Consider the following 21390-nt stretch of genomic DNA (forward strand, 5'->3'; position numbering starts at 1 on the left):
AGAGCGGGGCCAAGCGGCGTGACTGGGGCGACAAGGACCGAAACGGGAGGCCGCGGATCGCGTGCCGCCTCTCTTTACGACTTGCAAATTAGAATGGAAATTAAAAGGCTTGAAGACGGAGATCCCCACGCCTCCCGGACACGGACAACTGAGCACAAGATTGCCTGCAGCCGTCCCTTCCCCTGACCTTCACCAGCCCGTTGCAGGAGGGGCTGCGGCTCACGGGGGAGCAAGGGGCTGGGCCCGGGGTCAGCACCGAGCCGCCCCCTCAGGGGGTGCCCGGAGACCCCCGGCACAGGTTGTCCCACCCGGACCCCCAGGCGGGTTGCAACTGCTGCTGAGGTCCCCGAAGAGCCGTGGGGGGCAGCTGGAGGGTTTGGGTCTTGGGGAGCCCAGGGCTGGGCACACAGCCCCACCTGGGCACCCCTGGCTGCCCCAGGGTCTCTGCTTTCCCCAGCCATGTCACCAGGGTGATCGCTGTTCTCTCCACACACAGCCTGCGAGGGCTGAAGTTTTTCCTCAGTGGTCACAACCACCCCACCAGTCAGTGAAACATAGCATCAGCAAATGGGCCTGACCCGAAAATGGGGCAAACAGTGAATGACTGAGAAACAATCACACACCAAAACTTGCAGCATCCCACAACACCTGGGCCAGCCCCAGAGCCCCCCTAGTCCCAGTTCTGGAGCCCCCTGCTCTGCGTCAGGGCTGGCCCCGGGGCCCGAGGAGAGCAAGCAGGAGCTCTGGGCTGAGGTCCATTAGGTGTTATTTAAGGTTCTGACAGTGTCAGGTATCAGGGTGAAGAAAAATGTTATGTCTGACAAAATGCTTATATTTTCCGGCGGTATTAATGAGAAGCATGCCCGGGGCTATTTCCCCATCTCAGAGGGCAGCAGATGCAGGAAGTCCTTGGGGAGCAGATCTTTGAAATTTCATCAGCATTCATGGGTGACCTAGCCTTTTCAAGCACAATGATAGACATGATAAATCATCTTTACAACGAATTCTAATTATCCTCTATATGGCCGGGCTGCCTCTCGAAAAGCAGAAATCCCACACTTTTCTTTATCACTTCCAGCTTTCAGCGAGGGAGGCAGAAGTCTCGTGCCGTCCCTCCTCACTGCAGCCCGCGTTGCGTGGCGTTAGCCCTAAAGCCGTGAGTGCGCTGGAGTCAAACTCCTCTATTAAGTTACACGCCTGCCTGTATTGAACTAAATTTAATTCCTTTCCTCTCTTACCCAATGAAATTATGTGGCGCGGTGTAAGATAGGATTAGAAGTATATCATTATAGCAATTAATACTATAATGCCTCCATGATTAGTGTGCTACATTGAATTTCATGGATTTTTGCTCACTGTTGCCTAGATTTCCCTTGGGTCCTCTAGCCCAAACCATTGTATTCTTAGTAAATTAAATGTGAAATCGCAGCAATATACTTAATAAACCTGCTATCACCTGTGTGGCGTATTAATAAATGAGTCCCGTGCAACCGGTGCGGCATCACCTTGCGACCTGGGCCGCTTGCACCGGGCTGCAGAGGATTTTTCTGCTGTGGAGCTGTGGCTGCCCGCTGTGGCCCTGCCTGGGCCGTCCCCTGTGGGATCCCATCGCTGCCTACCACACACAGGCACAGGGGCTGGCGGCTCTTGGAGCCTCGTCCCATCAGGAGGGGAAGGAGTTTCACTGCAGCACAGCCTCCCCACCCTATCTGGGGATGGGGTCAGGCTCCCCTGGCCCAGGGGGGTTTGAGCCTTCCTCCTGGGGGGGCTTTCAAAGGAGCCTGTTTCAAGTGGCCCTGATGGAAACAGGGCTGGGTGAGAGGTAATGGCAGCCCCGTTATCTGTGGCAGGGCTCTGTGGCAGGGAGATAAGGTATTTATTAAGAGACCCGTTTTAATGCTTGGGGATCGCTTTCAGAGGGCCCAGGAAAAATGGACTTTATCTACTCTATTATAATGTACAGTCACAACGTTGATGTTTTACTTTAGTTTAGGCAGCATGAATAAAAGCTCGTAAGTTTCCCTTCAGCTGCTTTATCGGCAAGACAGCCGAGGGCAGCAGGCTGGGGTGGGTTTTGTGTTGTGAGGGGTGATGGAAGAGAGACCTCCCCGGGCTAGGGCCAAGGCTGCACTGCACGGGGCCAGCAGTGCCTGATGTGTGGGGCAGGCTATAGGGCCAGGTCTTCGTGAGGAGTCAGGGCTAAAGATGCAGGGCAGGGGGGCAGATGCCTCAGGGCTTCCCCAGTGTGGGCTTGGCTGTGCTTATCTCTGCCCCCAGAAGTTTCCAAGCGTCATTGCCCAATGCATGGGAAATGTCGTGTTGCTCTGGGTTTTGGTGATGAGCGCCTTCCTACCTCCTGCTGCACACCTATGTGGGACACCCTACCTGGACATCACCACTGTGCTTGAGTTGTCTTTCCTTCTGCCCTTCCCTTCCCACCCGCTCGGTAACGGGGCACCTTCCAAGCACGGGGATCTGCTGGGGGCTGGAGCATGCCCCTGCTGTGTGTGTGTGTGGGGGGGGGGGGGGCGGGGGGGGGCGGCCCCCCCGGCGCGCGGGGGGCCGCGGGGGGGCCACAGCAAGGCAGGAGGCAGGGATGGGGTTGGTGGGGAGTGAGGGGATGAGTCTATGCAGGGTGGGACAGGGGCTGGGTCTCCTTCAAACTCCATTCCCGGTGAGTTCAGGCACTTCTCCAGCTCTTGGGCTTCTCATTGGCTGGAAACCCAGAACAGACGGCACATTAAATTCATAGAATTATAGAATCATTAAGGTTGGAAGAGACCTCCAAGATCATCTGGTCCAACCATCCCCCTACCTCCAATGTCACCCACTAAACCATGTCCCTAAGCATCACGTCCAACCTCTCCTTGAACACCCCCAAGGACGGTGACACCACCTCCTCCCTGGACAACCCATTCCAATGCCTGACTGCTCTTTCTGAGAAGAAATGTCTCCTCATTTGCAACCTGAACCTCCCCTGGCACAACTGGAGGCCATTCCCTCTAGTCCCATCACTGGTTACCTGTGAGAAGAGGCCAACCCCCAGCTCCCCACACCTTCCTTTCAGGCAGTTGCAGAGATCAATAAGGTCTCCCCTGAGCTTCTCCTTCCTTCTCCCCTCCCTCCCTTCCTCCCTTCCTTCCCTTTTCCCTTCCCCATCCCCATCCCCACCTCCCCTCTCCCCCTGCAGCTTCTCATCCCTCCCACACCCCGAGCTGGCGACATCGAGGAGGGGGACACCGGCCGCCCCCGCCCCCTCCTCCCCTCCCCCCGGCAGCTCCGGGAGCGGAGCCGTGCTCTGCTGCCGCCCTCGCCCCCCCCGCGCCCCCTGAGCAGCTGAATTCACCCCCCTGCCCGGCACGGAGCGGGGCCATGCTTTTGTCCGGCTGCGGGGTAGTTGTTTAGGGGGAAAGCGCACGGAAAGGAGATTAACGCCCCCACCCCGCTGCCGCCAGCCCCGACGGCGCCCCCAGGAGCAAGAAGCGGCCCCCGGGGGGTTGCCACGCGTGGGGCCAGGGGGCGTGGGGGCGGCCGGGGAGGGAGCCCCCAAGGGAGCGGTGCCCGCTGCCCCCTGCCCGCCGCAGCCGTCGGGGGCTGCCGCTCGCTTCCCTCGCCCGTGGCGAATAAAATTAACCAGGGGTGTGTGAAAAGCCGGGCCCTCTCTAGAAGGTGCTGCACTCCTGCTCCCTCAGCCTTTATTTGTTTATTTGTTCTCCCTCCCCAGCCTTTATTAATTTTATTTTTTGCGCTTCCCCCCCCCCTCCTAAACAGACTCCGCTATCTGCTCTTCCCTCCTCGCGCTCACCCCGGAGGAGGAAGAAGGAGGAGGGAAAGAAAAAAAAAAATAGAAAGAAAGAAAGAAAAAAACCCACCCTAAACCCACCCAGCAGCGGATGGGGGCAGGCGGGAGGCTCGCAGTGCGGGCTCCTGGCCAGCGGGCGGTGGGAGCCCCCTCGATGGCCGGCGGCGGGGCAGCAGGGCGCTGCCGGCCCGGCGCACCCGGGGGCCCGGCGGGGCGCTGAGCGGGGCTCGCACCGCGCTCGCTCGGCAGCCGAAGGTGCCCCCGGGGGGGGGGGGGGGGGGGGGGGGGGGGGGGTTTGTAGAAATTGGGGAGGGGGGAGAGCGGCACGGAGAGCGGCACGGAGAGGCGGGGAGGCTGGCGGAGCTGCCCGGCTGCTGGCCGCCTCGCCCCGGCTGCGCGCATCCTGTTAGATGAAGGAGTAACTCGCCCGCGTGTGGCCTTTTTTTTTTTTTTTTTTTTTTTTCTTTTTTTAAGGGGTAACAAGGGGTGTTGGCTATTTTACCCTGCCACCCCCTCCCCTCCCCCCCTTTTTTTCTTCTTTTTCCCCTCTGTGTGCATCCAAACACATCGCCTCCGCTCAGGGAGCCGGATATCTCCAACCCCCCCAAAAACTATGGCTTTTCCAAAACCTCCCGATGCCTCCAACGCCCCGAGGAAAAACCCCAGCCTGCTGGAGATAGGAGCCCTGTGCTTGGACTCGGAGATCATCTTCGGCTTCACCAGCCACCTCCTGCGGAGGAAAGCCAAGGTAGGGGGGCCTCGCCCCGGCTGGGAACCGGCGGGGGGCCGGGGGGGGGCACGCTGCTTGCCTTGCCCCCGGCCGGCTCTCGGGAAGGGCGAGCGCAAAGTTGGCGATGCGAAGTTGGCGGCTGCCGCTCCAGGGCGGGTTTCAGCACCACGAACAGTCCTGGGAGCTCCGCGGAGGGGCGCGGAGGGACGCGGGGGCTCCGCGCTCCCCGCCCGCTCCCGGGGCTGCCCCCCCCGGGCACCGTGGCGGCTTCAGAGCGGGCGCGGGGCGCACGGCGACTCGGCACCCCCGGCAGGGTTCTGGGTTTTTTTATTAGGGAAAGGAGTGGCTCAGCCCGGCAGCACGGCTCAGCCCCAGCTGCGGCGGGGAGCACACGCCTGTAGCCCCCCTACAGCCCCGTCCGACCTGCGGGGCGCGAGGTTTGGGGGGGGTGTCCCCCGGGACACGAAACGTCGGAGCCCCGCAGACCCCACCTGTGCCCGTGCTGCCCCCCTCCTGTCCCCGCCCGGCCCCCGGGGCTAAGCAGCGGGGACCGTGCAGCCCCCGTGGGCGGCTGCCACCCCCCGGTCCCTGCTGTTCGCCTCGCCTCCCAAACTTTTCTGGGGCTCCGAGGGGCGCTGCGGGGGCGACCCGGGGCGCACACGGCCACAGCCCCCGGCCCCGGGGACAAGGACCCATTTAGTGTGGGGGGGGCACACTTCAAACACGTGCTGGGCAGAGCCAGGAAAGTTTAAGCAGCCGAAGAAGGTGTCCCTAGGTGGGGCGGGATGCACGGATTTTTAGACAAATCCTTGCCCCCATTCCGTGCTCAGATCACGGCGGCACCGACCCCACGGTGAGGGGCAGGGAGCCGGGAGCTGCCCCACGGATCCCGCCCCCCCGACCCGCACCGGTGCCGGGCCGGTGGCGGTGCGGGGCCGGCAGGTGGCGCCCTGGTCACGGCGACGGTGGCGGCGGCGACAGGAGCGGGGCTGAGCCCCGCGGCGCCCGGGCACGTCCCGGCCCTGCCCCGCCTGCGCTCCCCGGGGGGCGGCGGGCACCGCGCCGGCAGCGGGACCGAGCAGCATGGGGGGGGACTGATGGCAAGTGGCGCCTGGTTCCCTCTCTTGGGAGCAAAACTTAAAAAATAAGATCAAATAAAAATAAAAAGTGTTAGCTGCACGAGCCGGGGCGGCAGCCAAGTAGACAATTAGCTGCTAACATTTCTCCATCTGGCGGGGGCATCCCGAGGAGGGGCTGCGGAGCCGGCACCGGGGGTCCCGGGGGTCTGCCAACCCGTGGGGGGGTCCGGCCCCCGTCCCCCAGCTCCCGAGGAACCCAAGGTTTGGGTGTGCAACTTGGGTCGAGCTGCTCTGGGTCTCGTAGGGTCACTGCGGAAAGACGCGGGGGGCCGCGCCCCAAAAAAAAAAAAAAAACAAAAAACCAACAACCCAAATCCCAGCCCGCCCCGTGCCGGCCCCGCTCACCCCACCCCACCCACCGCGCCCAGCCCCTCCTCCCCTGCCGGGCGAGCACTTTTGCAGCTTTTTTCCGACGTGCTCCCGTGCTCCGCGTCCTTCCCCAGGCCGCCGTGGGGAGCTCGCTGCGCCTCCCTCTCCCTCCCCAACCCCGGCTCCTTGGGCAGCATGGCAGGCAGCATCACCTAGCGCCCTGCGCGGCGGCCCGCGCGGAGGGGGGCACCGACGAGATCACCCCCGAGACCCCCCAAAAGTCTCCTTCCCCCCTACCTGCCCGCGGCCCCCGAGCCCCACCATGGGCCGGCCGCGCCGCCGGGCCCCGCAGCGCCCGCAGTAGCGGAGCGGGGGCTGCCCCCCAAAGCCCACCATGAGCACGGCCACCGGCAGGAAGGGGCCGGCAGCCGAGAGCCGCGCTCCGGGGGTGAGTTGTAGCAGCGCTCCTCCTCTCCTTTCCTTTCCCTTAATTTAACTTTAGGGTGAGTTTTCATCCTTTTTATTTTATTTCTTGCTTTCCCCGGAGGGAGGGTGGGAACGGGGCTCCCCCGTGCGATGCCGGGTTCTCAGCTCTCTCCTCTCTCCGCAGGTGGCGGAGGGGAGCGCGGTGCGGGAGCTCTCCCCGAGGAAGAGGCCGGCGGCCACCGCCGAGGAGCGCTGCGCCAGCCGCCCGCCGCCCGAGGGCGCGGGGGCCGCCGCCGGCACCGAGACGCGGCCGCTCGAGCGGGCGGCGGCGGCCGGGGGCTGGTGCCGGAGCTGCCAGGCTCAGCTGGCCGAGCTGCGGAGGCAGGCGGCCAGGCTGGCGGCCGGAGGCTGCCCTCCCAACGCCCCGCCGGTGAGTGCAGCCCGGATAAGGGAAGGGAGGCCGGGACTCTCCTTCTCCAGTCTCCTTGGGGGCGCGGAAAGTTGGAGGGGGTGCGGGTTGAGCGGGGATGGAGGGGCTGCTGCAGGCTAAGCCTTCGCTTGTGGGCACCGGCTGCAGGCAAACAGCCCCGAGAGCACGGCTTTGGGACCCTGAGCTGATGGATTTGGGGTGGGCTTAGCAGCGCGGGCACCCCCCGGGGCTGTCGGGTTCGCGGGGTCCCAGGTGCCCTGTCCCGGTGTCACCCCGGGGAGACGGGGCTGGGGCTTTCCCGTGCCCCGGGGGGGAGTCTGGCAGCCCTTGGGGGAAGGTTTGGCAGAGCGGAGCTCTGACACGCAGAGCTGCACGTGTGTGTGTGCTCGGCCGCGCAGTTTTTCTTTCTTTATGGGAACTCTTTAGTATCGCTACCCCTCTCCCTTCAGAAAGCACGTGAAAAGCTTCTAAAAGGAGAGGCAGGTGGAAAAAAAGAAGTCTTGATACCTGGGGAGATCCTCGGGGTTAGCTGACAGGGCAGAGAGCAGCAGAAGATGCTGTGGTTCTGGTTCAGGGCACAGAAAGCGTGTGCTGGGTTTTTGATAACATTTGGAAGTAACATATTGTTTTCCAAACAATGCTTATCGGGATGTTTGCAAGAATGGGGGGGGGGGGCGGCTCTGAAGAGGAAGCCAAACCCTATTGACCTTCATTTTCATTCAAAGAGTTCCTGTATGATCTACAGAATTCCCATTGAATCTAAATATAGGCTTGTTTGGAAGTGCATTGTAGAGCAAGTGTCCGAATGCACTGCCAGGTTTGTATTCTCAGGCCTGATCCAGAGCCCTCTGAAACCAACAGGAGTCTCCTTAGTAACGTGCTGGGTTTGGAGGGAGCACTCTTTTCCACAGTGTGAAAAGTCCCACATCTCACCTCACTGAAGTCAGGACCCCTGGACCTCTTGGTTTCTGGATTGCCAGTGGAAATAAGTTTTGTTTTGTGCTATACAGTGCCTGCTGCAGGGGGCAAGCACAAAAAGCCCCCTTCCCATCGCTGCAGTGGGCTCTTTGCCTTGATGGGAGTGAGCAGCATCCTGCCCGCGAGTGTGTCCCACAGGTGCTTGGGCGAGGAGGGCGGTGAGCAGGGGGCCGGTTGTGTGGTCTCCTCCCTGCCAGTCCCAGGGGGCTTCCTCCATAAGCCCTCGATGATGGGTAAATTAATCCCCCTTTTCTGCAGGGTTTCAAGGCATGCCAAGGAAAGTAATGAAATTGTCATCATCGTGGTGGCGGAGCCTTGACAGACTTAGTCACGGAGTAACAGATACCTGCAGGTTACTTAGTAGCACACAGATACTCGAATTTCTTCAAAAATCCATCTTCTAGCACGTGTGAGACCTCTAGCCTTAACTGCAAGCTCAGAAACCCACTAATCCAGGCCGGCGAGCGGCTCCTCAGGAAGGAAGAGGCAGTGACCAGCCCTGCTTACTGCCTTCTGAGTGTGAAGTAGGTTAGCAGGAGATAACAGTCAGTGGTTCGGATACTCAGCTGCCGCGAATTGGCCTTGCAGTGGGAATCTGATGCAATAAGCTGGCAGTTTGAGCACTCTGTAATGTCTGTGCCAGAAAGGCAGCTTGTGTGTTTTTTTTTTATTTTTTTTATTTTTTTCCTTGTTTAATTATATAACAAGACGTCTGAAACAGCAGCTCTTCTCCGTAAGAGCTTCGTGCCCATACAATAAAAGTCCAGAGTTTCTCATAAGCTCTTCTAAAGTACTGTTGAACGCAGCAGCTCCTGGCTGAGCAAACACCAGAAGGCTGCTGCCTGGAGCATGCTGCGCTCTCAAAGGAGCTGTGTCCTTTGCCATAATAGCGGAGGGATCTTTCAGCAGAGATTCAGCAAGGTTTCCACACCTGGTTTAAAACCCTTTGGAAAGGTGGGTGGGTGCCTCGGAGATGAAAGAAGGGCTAGTTTCCTGCTGTTGATATCTGTACTGATGAAAGAGAGAAGTTGTATTCTTATGCGTGGGGCAGCTGACAAGGGATTGAATTCACATTAGAATAAAAAGCCAAGATGCTGTTTGCAGTCTGCAGGGATAACAAATCTAATTGCTCGAGAGGGCTATGATTCATCCAGTTTATATGTTGCTGTCCTTTCAATTAGACATATTTAAAATATATAAATAATTTAAAGTTTCGGTGCTCAGATGTTGTGCATTGATTACAGAATACTGTTAGTTGTTTGGGTCTTTTTAAAGTCCTCCAAATCTCTGTTGACAGATGGTATAAAGATATACCTCTTTGCTTATGCTAAAACTCCTCAGCAATTCTCTTAAATGCAAGATTTACTGCACCCTCCACTGTCGGTTGCCTTCGTCTCACTGCTGCTGTCTTTACAGTTTGCTGCCACAGTGAGGCCTGTGAGCGAATGAAAATGTGATTTTCACCCAGCAAGGATGGGGAAAAAAATAATAATTAAAAAAACACCAAACAACCACCAACAAAGTTTAATCTTAAATTACTCCAGATTAGCATTTTGGTGCTGTAGTATCAGCATCTTTGCTGGGTCATGTTCTGAACTAGTGGAGGAGGAAAAAGAAAAAAAGGTGCCTTGGTTTATCCCTAATTAAAAGTTTGGTGTGTGCCTTGCAGGCTCTGTCCCTGGGGAGCTGGTAATGGATCCCAAAGCTCTTCCTCCCAGGGCTCCGGCTGGAGGCGAGGCCAGGTCGATGTGCCTGGACGTTGCTGCTGTTGGCAGCTGTGGGGCCGTGGCTGGGAAATGAGTTGGTGGTCCCTGCCTCGCTCCCAGTTGGCAAGGAGCCTTGTCGCAAAACCACCACAACAATTACCGCTAATTGGCATCATTGTTGGCAGTTTCACAAGAGAGGCTGAGTGACTGAATGAGGATGTAGATTAAATTAGTAATAATAATACTTAGCACCTAAAATCTTCGCAGTACTTCACAAATGCTCATTAATTAATTTGCGCGGTGCCCCTGCTCAGTAAACCCAAACGTGCTGTTGTTTCTGAAGAGGTGTGTGCCGGCACGAGGTGCGTGTCTCCCCAGGGAAGGGGACAGGCAGGGACTGTCCGACGTGGGAGATGTGCTGCTGCATTGCTGGAGATAAACTCCGTGCTCCTTCCTGTGTTGTCATGGCCTTAGGGGGGGGGTGCAGTGCCCCAAAAATGATTTTTGGAAATCCCTCTTGGGCAGAGGAGACGGACTCTTGATACAAGGAATATGCGTGCTAATGTAGATACATCCACAGAAGGCTTTTCTTCCGGTGGTAGTATTTAGGTTGTCCAAAAGGGGAACAGTCATCCCTGCTTATACTGGACTAAGAGCTTAGTAGTGATTTAAAACAAACAAAAAAACAACAAAGGAGGCCAAGACAGGAGGAAGTTTTCTTTGGAGGCAATCAGCAAGGAGTTCTGTGTTCCTCCCTGCCTGGGGTTCAGGCACCTCAGTTTGGCTGTCCCCAGCCCGAGCAGCATGTACCATACCTGCTGCCAAGGCAGGCAGTGCCAGCAGCAGCAGCAAGGAACCGGGAGGCAAATCTATTGCACTGTGACTCCAGTTCGGCCAAGTTGTTCCTGTCTTAGTTTTTGAGAGCTGCTTTTCTTCCCTGTCGCACAGTGTTACGTGAGGCACACCCCTGAAAGGCACTCCGAGACAAAGGAGTGCGTGCTGTTTACTGCTGGCGGGATGGAGAACATCCTCTGATAACTTAAAAACCCCAAACCCTGTGTTCCCTGTATTCCCAGTTGACCCGGTAAGCCATGGTTGGGTACAAAGAGGCATCTTGCCAGTCCTGGTCTTGAGAGAGTGTTGGTGACCAGGACAGGCCATGCCTTTGGCTGCTAACGAGCCGTGAATCATTTGAGGGAGCTAAGCAAGTCCTAGCCCGCCGTGTCCTTGGCAGGGCTCTGTGTTACACCAATTGGAGATGGAGGAAGCCCTGGCTTTCCGGGAAGAAGGGGAGGATAGCAGAGGCTTTAGGCACACTGTTTGCACTGGTGTGTCTCAGCTGCGCTCCCACCACACCTGCTTCTTACCAAAGCAATGGTCTCTGGGTACACCTGTGTGCTGCTGATTGCATTGCCTGAATGGGAAATGAAGAGCAAAGTTTTGGGAACAGCACGTGCTTTCCTGTGGGTTTCTCACCTGTGCTAATGGATGCTTTGCTCAGCTCCTTGGCCCTCCCTGTGCCTCTGTGCTGGTCCCAGGTGTTCCTCCTTGTCACTTGATGGTAAGAGGCAGCAGGTTCTCTGTCCTTGGGGGATGCACACCCCCTGTTTGACTGGGAGTGAGCTTGTGTTCCCTCGCCACCTGGCTTCTGACAAACAATTAGTAGCTGCTTGGTCTTGCACAGCTTCTCTCAGACCAGTTTGTGGAAGTTGTTGGCCCTTACTCTGAGTCTTCCCCCTCCATTTTCAGATCATCTGACAGGTTCAAAAGCATTTAAGGAGGGCTGGCAGCAAGGAGGATGGGGGGAAGGACAATATTGCTGTTCTCATTGCTTTGGAAAAGCAGGCTATAAGGACAAGGCCCAGGACTGTGGTCCTGATGTGCAGGGGCCAGGTACACTTGTACTCCTGCCTTGGCTGCTCTGACAGCAGGGTGTCAGCAGGAATGGGAGCAAGGAGAGCTTGTGTGATCCCTGACCTCTGGTACCTGTCTCCTCACTGTTGTGTGGACTTGTGTGTGCTTCAGAAGCCAGGAGCCTGTGCTGCTCACGGAGCCTGGCAGAGGGTTTTGTGTCCGTGCAAGGACACTGAACTCTTGACTCCCTGGAAGAGCAGGGTTTTTGGAGTACCTGGACATTTCTCTCAACATTTGAGGTGCATATGGAAGATGCCTAACCCTTGAAAAGCAAGCCCTGACTTGTGGAGTTTTTCTTCCCATGCCTGCTACTTTCTGTTGATGTGTCAGCCCTTTCTGTTGAGTGGCAGGGTCACCTGGAATCAGAGAGCCCTCTATTACATAAGAGGGCTCATTACAAAGCATTACATGTTTTCCTTTCCATGGGAGGCCTTTCTCTTACTGGTTTGACATGGATAAGGGATGCTGAGCAGGAGAATCACACCTTTTACAGATCTCTCTGTAGAGGAATTGAGTTTTCAGGGCTCTTTACAAGCACTAAGTGCACTTTAAAATGTTCTATATTTAACATCTCAAAAATGCGTAAGTGGAAAAGTAAGGTCTCAGTTAATAAATATGAAACTACAGGGCATTTTTTTGAGATGCACTTTTAATATTTAATTTTGTGAGAGACTCTTGCAGAGACTTGGCTGTGGAGTGCTTGAGGCTATGAGCTCAGATGTGGATTGCAGGTATGTTTTGCAGCCTAATAAAGGGGTTAGTGACAACACTGCGTCAAATGTGTTGACGTGAGCCCTTCGCTTGCTTCAGCCAGTGCAGCAGTCCCCGTGCCGCATGCTAGGCTGCGGAAACTAATTGTAATGAGTTTACTTTAGACACTAAGGATTTTCAAGCATGCCCTTTTAAAATACAGGTGAGCAGGATTACCTCGCCGTACAGATGCCGGAGGTGACAGACCTTTTCTCACTGGGGGATCTGAAGTGGGGGAGCGGGGATTGCGCAATTAGCTCGAGGTACTGCGGTCTCCCGGCTAGCTGGGGGTAATTAGTACTGCTGCGGTCTCTCTGCAGCTAATGCCTTCAGCACCCTGCCCTATTAGGGGAAAGGGAGGAAACACTTAAACCATTTCAAAATCCCAGGGGGTGGAAAAGAGCATCTGCTCCTAACATCTGAGGTTACTTTGAACCTGTTGAAATATGTAGTCGCTGCTTTATTGTTTTTGCCAAGAGTTTCCACCTACAGTGATCCCAGCCTCTGACTTTCACGGGGAGGTTGTAGGAGGCAGTAGTCATCCACCTCCCCTATGGCCCGCAGCAGCTGATAGTGGCTGCTCCTCTGGGCCTGACAGTGCAGGGTGTTGGAGTGGGGACAGCTGAAACCACCAGGAGATTTGTCTTTCCCAAGACTAGGATCACCCACCGTGTACATGGTTGCTGCCTGGGAACCCTAGCATTGATTCTCCCTCCTTGGAGGTCTTCAAAAGCCCTCTGGATGTGGTCCTGGGCATCCTGCTCAGGGTGGCCCTGCTTGAGCAGGGGTTAGACCAGGTGGCCTCCAGAGGGACCTGCCAACCTCAGTCTTTCTGTCAGCCTGCAGTAGCTGCCCTCTGTGGGTCTGAATCCTTTTTCCCCCACTGTGAGGATGCTGATGTGAAGAAGAGCCAGCTAGTCCCTGGGTTTTCAGCTAGCTGATGAACAAGTCGTTGTGAAAAGTGAGCGGAGGTTTTGTTCCACCTGGTGCAGAGGAGGAAAATCTACTTGGAACTGCATGTGCGTCCCGTGGAAGACTTTTCTGTGATGATGGTGTTGTCTTTCTCAAAACTGTATTGCCTTCATGAATGGGGTATTTTTGGGTATTATTTGCATTGAATGTGTCATTTGGGAGTATAATATCCTGATTTTAAAAAAAAAAACACAAACATATTTACTGGAAATTTATGGAATTTGATGTGTCTGAATTTGTCTCCCTGTCTTCTGACTTTATACTCACAGCATTGGAATAACTATTTTGTACTTAAATTTCCGGTATATCCCTGAATGGAAAGTATCTTCAGGAACACAGGTGTCTTGTCTCTGTGAACTGGCTATGCACATGATCAGGAACAGGCTGATTTCTTTTATAAGTGCTTACTAATTTTGTATAATATTTCAGATGAGTGGCTGATAGGAGAAAAACTTGTGCCTTAACTTTTATGAGGATCGGGTCTCCCACTGCCTTTGCCATCAGGAGGAATTGTTCAGACACTGGATAGGGACGTAGGTCCTGAGTATAATCCCTAGATCTGACACTGCCTTTGTGTATAAATCTGGACAAGGTGGCTTATACATATGCTTAATTTCCCCTTTGTCCAGCGGAGAGAGAATTTTTCTATTTTCTGTTTCTCATGAAAACTTTTTTTGGAGAAGACTCTCTTGCTGTTGGCTGCTACAGCATTGAGCATCATCGTCTGTTGTTCTTAGGGAGTCTGACTGCTTCTGTAATACATGTAACAAGGAGGAATAAGTAATAATGCAGAGAAACACAGAAAACAGTGGACTTGCAACTAAACTTCCAGGTTGTGTGTAACAGGGGCAGGGGAGGGGGATTTGAGGTGGGGGTCTCTGCAGCAGCAGAAAGAGCAAAGAAAGCCAGGGGCTTCAGATAATCTGTGAAGATAGTAACAGAGACTCCTGAAAATTGCCAGTTCTCCAGGAGGGGAGTGTTGAGGCTGTGGAAAGAGACTGAAGGTGCTGCAGAGGATATCCAGGCAAAGTGGAGCCAGCTTAAGTAGCAGGTATCAGATCAGCTCAGGGAACGTGGATTAGAGAGCTATCGATGGTATCGAAAAGGGGCTTATCTGCATACTGTGCTGTGTGTCCCCACAATGAAACGAGAAAGCTGCTTTGGGGAAATGTGGTGTGTCCTTCAGGAAATCGGCAAACTCTTCAGTGGCTTCAGCTGCTGTTTAAGTTTCTGCCGAAGTATGTTACTTATTAGTTTTTCATTAAAAATGTTTTATTTTTAAATGGGGAGGATAAAAGGGAAAGCTTTACAGAGAAACCCAAGAGAAAAGCTTCAAATGATTATTCCAAGCAAAGGGTGGGGGCAATGTCACTTTGCAGAAGCAATATATTCCTTAGGATAAATTTAAGTAAAAGCACACTTTTGGTGCAGAGTTCTTTGGACCAACTTCTTTGCTTTGAAGCTGCATGAAGACATAGTTGGCAGGTCTTCATTGTCATATTGGAAAAAGAAAGTTTACTGGTATAAACAAGCCCACCTATTTTAGGCAGCATAATAACGTTGTATGTTCTTTTTGTCACTAAGTGTCTGACTCTTGGGTGCATCACACTAATGTAGAGTGAATCAGCAAAATCTCAGCACCTGCTCAGAAAAAAAAAAAGGCTTAGGTGCACCCAATTATCCTTCTTTCTGAGTCAGGCCTTAAAATCAGTCTTTGATCAGCATTCCTGGAATCTGGCAGGCTGCTCTGAGCTTCTGCTGGGGCTGGGCCAGCATTACCATATGTCAATACCTGTGCAGCATTGATTGAAATGCTGGGCAGCTGTGGGAAAATGATCAATTTTCATTTAGCTCTTAGCAAATCTTCCCCTGCTATTGCTGAGGGATTTTATGCTGTTGGGTGAATAGGATGGGAAGTGTTCTGTACAAAGCTGAAATGCGATACTTCTGGCTAGGCTGGGCATTGACTGGCTTTCAGCATTAACTGCGAAAGTGAAGTATTAGTCCTAGTTCTCACAGCCTTCAAAAGATTAAGTATAAATGTGTTTCCTGTTTCACCACAACGTATAACTTGTTACAGCATAGTTTGTGTTGCTGTCAGTGTGTGTAGATTGATCAGTGCTGGTTATACTGTAAATGGGCAGCATTTGGCTTGGTGCGTTATTTGGGAAGTTAGATGTACTCAGTTTGCATTGTACGCTTTATTGCCTTATGCTGTTCCTATTTCATTGTGTGTGGTAGTATTTACTCCTTTTGGCATTGTTGCTACCCTCCTGGACCTCAGAATACAGCAGTTTCCTAGCTTTTCCTAGCAATTTCATAAAGCTTCTGTGTAACTTCATGAAATGAAAGTGTTTTTTTTTCAGGGTTTGCCTGCTGCTTTTGCATCTTACTTAGCTCCTGAGCAGTTCAGAGGTGGAGGCTGTTCCCAGGGTTCATCACGCAGCCCTCAGCAGAGTGGTGCTGCTCTGTGTTCAGAGATCAGCCTGCTGGGTTGCCTGTGGTCCAGCATGGTGCCACTGACCTGTGGTATGTGTCCAGTTCCTATCCCAAAAGAGGGCAGAGGGGAGCTCTTGTCACCCCCAGACTGTACTGTGGCTCCTGGGACTCACTGGGATGTGGCAGTCCTAACAGCTGCCTGGAATACAAAGACATGCAAGTAGCTAATATGATCAGGAAATCTGTCCATCCTTGTTTCAATTCCATTACTGCTTTTGGGCCATCTGTAGAGGAGCTGGTCTATCTCTCCAGCTCAGTGTGGTGAAAGCATTCAGCTCTTCCCTTGGTAGCACTTGGGTCCTCATTGAGTGCTGCTGCATGAAACGTGCTGGTGTTGCAACAGACCCTGTCTTTAACACCAAATAGTCTGGAGTGCGTCGTGTAAAAGCAACTGCTTGTATCTACTGTCCAGCTGCAGCCAGGCTATAGCAAACAATGGCACAGTTCCCAAGAGGAAAAGTGGCTGGGAGCCAAACCTTATAAATGTGCTTTGTCTGTGGAGTCCTTGGTTGATGCTGGTGTGGAAGTGGCTCCAGAAGCCAAGACTGCTGAGAGGCCTGGGCAACCAGGCACCAGCCCAGACTGGGAGCATCCCACATGGCCTGTTTCAGGAAAGTAAATGATTTTCAGCTGCAATAAATAGTCAGCAGAACTTGGATGGATCTGGCCTGTGTTCAGCAGATAAAGCTTGACTAATGATGCCAGAGCTCTTGACATCTAAATGGTTGAAGAAAGTGTAGGGAAATAATTGAGCGAGCTACTCCATGGCAGCCGGAACAAGGGGGATTTTGCTTTCCATGTGGAGAGTCTGCTTAGGATGAGTGTGAAGAGCATGTGTATTGAGTTTACATGACCAGGTTTTCATAGCAGGGGTGGCCTCTGTGGGCAGAGCTCAGCAGCTGCCCCATGTCACATCAGAGCTGGCTCCAAAAGGGACCCACTGCTGGCCAGATCTGAGCCAGTGAGCGATGCTGGTTGGGTCTCTGGGAGAGCAGATTGAAGAAAGGGGAAAAAAAACTGCTGTTCAACTGCAGCTGGAAGGGAGGAGTGAGAACCAGCCCTGCAGACCCCAAGGTCAGTGCAGCAGGAGGGCAGGAGGTGCTCCAGGCACGCAGCAGAACTTCCCCCGTGGCCTGTGGAGAGGCCCCTGGTGGAGCAGGTGGATGTGTCCTGGAGGCGGCTGCGGCCCATGGAGAGCCCCTGCAGGAGCAGGCCCTGGGCTGGAGCTGCAGCCCGTGGAGAGGAGCCCACGCAAGGAGCAGGAGGTCTGGGGGGAACTGCCGCCCATGGGGGATGGACCCTGTGGTACGGAGCCGTGTGAGAGCAGTTCTTGAAAAGCTGCTGCCTATGGGCAGCCCCTGCAGCATCCCGTGGGAGGGACCCCACATGGAGCAGGGGCAGAGAGTGACCGTGAAGGAGCAGTGGAGACAAAACCTCAGGGACTGACCGTAGCCCCCATTCCCTGTTCCTCTGCACTGCTCGTGGGGAGGAGGTAGAAGAGGGTCGATGGGGAGAAGGTGTTTGTAGCTTGCTTTTATTTTCTCACTGCTCTAGTCTGCTAGTGATAGGCAATAAGTTACATTAATCTATGCTAAGTCAGTTTTGCATGTGATAAGTAGTAGGTGAGCTCCCTGCTCTTACCTTCCTTGCTGAACCCTTTCCATCGTATCGTCTCCCCTTTCCCTTTGAGGAGTGGGTGTGAGAGGGCAGTTGTGGAGCTCAGCTGCCCAGCAGGGTAAAACCACCACAGCATGCCAACCGCTTCCAGTGTTGGGCTCTGTGTTAAAGCAGCAGAGTTGTGTTGGTGCTTTGGCCTGGATTTAGTAAAAGTGAGTGCCGAGCATTAGGAAAAGGGAAGTTTGGCTGACCTGGGTATTTAAGAAGTGCTAGCCATGCTGTGATAGTGCATCACTTTTGTGCTGAGCATGTGTGGAGACCTATCTTTTTCCATTGTGAGAACTGATGCTCTAGTAACAGAGAGGAAACCAAGCTGGATCTCTGATATAGTCACCACATAATCCTCAGGTGTATGCCCTAATGCTGGGTGTGCTGTGAGGAAGAGATATTCCCATACCTGTCTGGCCCAGGCCATCTGGTCCCATGGAAGCAGTCATTAGTGATGAGAAATCAAGCCCTACAATTTGCCCTACAAGATGTGTAAGAACCCCAGTAGACATCCAAAGTGGCTTTTGAAGGATGAGGCAAGGCACAAGTGTGTTTGCCACTGTCACTTCAGGGCAATGCCAGTGCTCCTTTACTGGTGGGCGGGTAGATGGGAGGGCTGGTTTGTCCCAAATACCACTTTGAGAAATGTCTTAGCCTTAATAAGAACTACGGGTGTTGGCGGAGCTTTTGTAAGCTATCTTGAAAACTATTATGTGGGTGAAACACAGACCAGGATTTGGCCTGTAACTCTTTTGCCTGTAGCTTGCAATTAAATATAAAGCTCAACCCAGACTCTCCAGTTAAATTGTTCATATCTTAGTGTAGCTTGTGTAACCGTGAATGCAGAAGTGAGCTGTTCTGCTGTCTTCTGAAGATTTTGAAGCAAAGAAAGGGTACATTTGACATTCCTCCAACAAGCTCCACGAGGGTAATTTTGTGTGAATGATTGAGTGGCATAGAAGCTCTGTAAGATATTGTCCATTTGTGGGTTTTGTAAAGAGGAGATACAGTTGAAGTAATTTATAATATGCAGAGTCTCAGCGGTCTGCTGAGAGTGCTTCCTTAAGCAATTACCTGTAAGAATAAAATAAAAAGCATTTATTATTGATATTCACATTCCACATATTAAGAAATATTTCTTATGATATTGTTAATTTTTTATTTGTAGGCTCCAAAGGAGTGTAGAGTAAGACAAATGTGATCGGGAAAGAAAAATATATGAGTTCATGTATTAAGTTTACATATTTTTCATTTGATGGATTTATGGTTTTTAATTACACCTTCATGTCTTGCATTGGGATCCCTGGGGGCCCTTTCTGAATTTCATGCTTATACTCTTATAAATATGAGATGCTTTAACCTGCCACCTTCTGCATTCTTACTGCTGCTTGACTGACCTCTGATGAAATTATATTTTATTCCAGTTAAAAATTCTAGACACCAACAAAAAGTTTAACAATTAGAAAATCTTCGTGTGATTTAGGATTTCTCAGTCTGATATGTTGTACCTGTGAATTCCAGGCTGTGAAGTGGTTTCTTTTGCTGCCCCTTTGCACAGCAGGGTGGACTTTGTGCTTGGCATTTACTAGTTTGTTCAGCAGTAGCAGCACCCTGCCCTCAGCTTATGCATTTACCGGCTCCCTCAGGGCTGTTTGGCAGTGGAAAGTCATGTCTTTGCTAACAACCCTTTGTGAAGCCATGGCTAGATTTAGGGAAGAGTGTCTTCAGAAATACGTAGTCCTGACTCAGGCTCTATTCTTTCTACTTCTGTCTGTCTTCAGTTACGTACAGCGGTGGATTCTCATTCAACAACAGTTTGCATCGTGGTTCATTTCTTGAAAGTGGAATTGGAAACCTGTGTTAACATGTGGAAAATGAAGCCTGTTGGCGCTGTGTGGTTTCAGTTGATTGACACCAGTGAAACAGCATTGGATCAATGTGTTTATTTCAAATTAGTTTCTCTACATCCTCTTTACCAGCACATCCTCTTCATTTTTCTGTTCAGGGGAAATACGATTACCTGCATTGGGGACAGACAGTAATGACTCAGACATTGCTTATCCAAATCTAACGGCAGCTCATCTAAGAGGCAAACAACTCAGACTGATAATACACAAACTTTCCAAAAGATATTTGCCTTTGGACTGATGCTGAGCATGAATATTCAGCCCAACTGGTGGCATTTGAAAGCAGCTGAAGTAAGAGGGAGTGTCTAGTGGTGTTGCCTTTGGGAAGGCAGGACACATGAAGAACAGTTTATGCTGCATCAGCGTTATGGTATCTGAGCCCCTTTTCTCAGATTTGTGCTCTCTATCCTTTTATTATTCTGGTCCTGACTGCTCCTAAAGAGCAAAACAGCTCTGATTTCTGCTCTTAAGAATTTAGTTGGGTTGTGGCATCCTACTGCAAAGTCTTCTGAAGACATGGAAGATGTGTTATGTGCAGGGTTGGCTTTTCTGACCCACCTCAAGTTCTTCACTGGGCTTTTTATTACTGTAGGAGGGCTTGATGCTTGTAGGATTGCGTGCACTGTACAATAGACAGGTAAAGAACTGCAGTGCAGAATAGAGGTAAACACTTGACCCTGGGAACTGAACACAAGTGGGAATACAAAAGCATTATTCTGATGACTTTACTTTTCTGTATTTTCTTTTTGTAGTTTTTATTTCAGTTCCTCTTGCTAGCCCAGGTTTGATCTGATTTTCTTTCCTTTTGTCAGTGAACAACAGCACTGTTTGCTGATGTTGGGAAGTAGTCCAGGGCATCTCTTGTCCTTTCTGAAGGCTGTAGACCTGCTTTCTGTGGAAGCAGTGAAAGGTCTGGTACAGCTCACCTCATTTAAGCATAAGGCTACAGAAGAAGCTTATCCACATCTAAAGGAGTGAGCTGAAAAATGTCTGATTGTTCAACAAGAAAAAATGTAGTTCTACTGAGTGAAAAATCTGCCTTTTTCTATGCCTTGACAAGATCCTTTAAGCCTGTGCAAGAGCAAAGAGTTAAGATAATCCGGATCTTACCGAGGAGTTAACCCAGAGCCTTGTATCTCAGCTGAGTACAATGCAGGAGTGTCATCACTGTGAGATTAGAATAAGCTTCATTATCTTCAAAGACTGTTTACTTAATGGTTTGGAAGCTGTTTGTAGGTAGAGGTAGGAAATGTCCTCAGGCAGGCTGGAGCTGATAGCATTAAATAGAGCAGCAATGTTTCTCCTCATATCTTTACATCATGTGTATGCTTCTCCCAGCCTGCTGGCTGCCCCTGCTCTTGTGTACACCATTGGTGTGGAGGTCTTTAAGAGACTGCCAAGGTAATTTTGGATGCTCAGCACTGAGCCCAAGCAGTGTCTTTGTAGCTTTTGGATTATTTCTTCCATGTCCTAGCATCTGAGGCCTTTATAGGTTAATTATGTGGTCAGTCTCTAGCCTCTTTTTTTGTCACCTGCCTGTAATTCTCTTCCAAATTTCTGTGAATCTTCAGGGGAGATGTGCTTGCAAGGTAACCACCTGAGGAGTCAACTTCTGCAAATCCTGGGACAATGCCACTTGTATTTTTCTTACAAATATACATCAATACATTTTCTTTAAAATGTTGGTTAGAGATCTTTTAAAATCTCAGAGTAGAGCAGTGCTACCTAGCTCTGGATACTCCAGCGGTCTCTTGTAGGCACATGGAAGACAATATGCAGTTGTTTTGGGCTTTTGGAGGCTCCTTGTGCAGGACTTGAATCTTTTCTGTTGTCCCATCTGCAGAGTGCCTTTTGATGGCAGTGAAGTCACTTCTAATCTCTAGTACAATTTGTGCAGCCTGCTTTGTAAAAGCTGCAATAAATTTAATTTGGAACCTATGGGGATATGTAAATGTGTCCCACATGCAAGTGTTTAGCTCTTCCATTTTTCTCATGAGAACGTTCCTGTAAAAGTGGTCTTAAAAGCAAATTTGTGCCTCCTTGGCACTTTTTTTTTCTTTAAGACAAAGCAGAGATGCAGTGTTTTAGGCAGATATATTTTTGTTCCCAGCTGTTTTGAATGCTCATTTGATGTTAAGTCTTTGTTCAATCCAGTCCTGTGTC

At 52.1% G+C, this 21390-nt stretch overlaps 1 protein-coding gene across 3 annotated transcripts in view; it reads left to right on the top strand.

Annotated features, from left to right (window-relative positions):
- The first annotated feature begins 4391 nt into the window (after positions 1 to 4391).
- KIF26A (kinesin family member 26A) overlaps positions 4392 to 21390 on the top strand; it is a 101684-nt gene continuing 84685 nt past the window's right edge. The window contains exons 1-2 of one of the 3 annotated variants that reach the window (XM_035328010.1): positions 4392 to 4550; positions 6591 to 6836. In XM_035328010.1, coding sequence (XP_035183901.1) covers positions 4416 to 4550; positions 6591 to 6836 — 381 coding nt within the window. In that variant the 5' untranslated portion in view covers positions 4392 to 4415. Of the gene's footprint in view, positions 4551 to 6063; positions 6429 to 6590; positions 6837 to 21390 lie in introns of those variants that run through there. The other 2 variants (XM_035328011.1, XM_035328012.1) reach the window with 2 other exon arrangements.

Source organism: Oxyura jamaicensis, chromosome 5, assembly GCF_011077185.1.
Source record: "Oxyura jamaicensis isolate SHBP4307 breed ruddy duck chromosome 5, BPBGC_Ojam_1.0, whole genome shotgun sequence".
NCBI lineage: Eukaryota > Metazoa > Chordata > Aves > Anseriformes > Anatidae > Oxyura > Oxyura jamaicensis.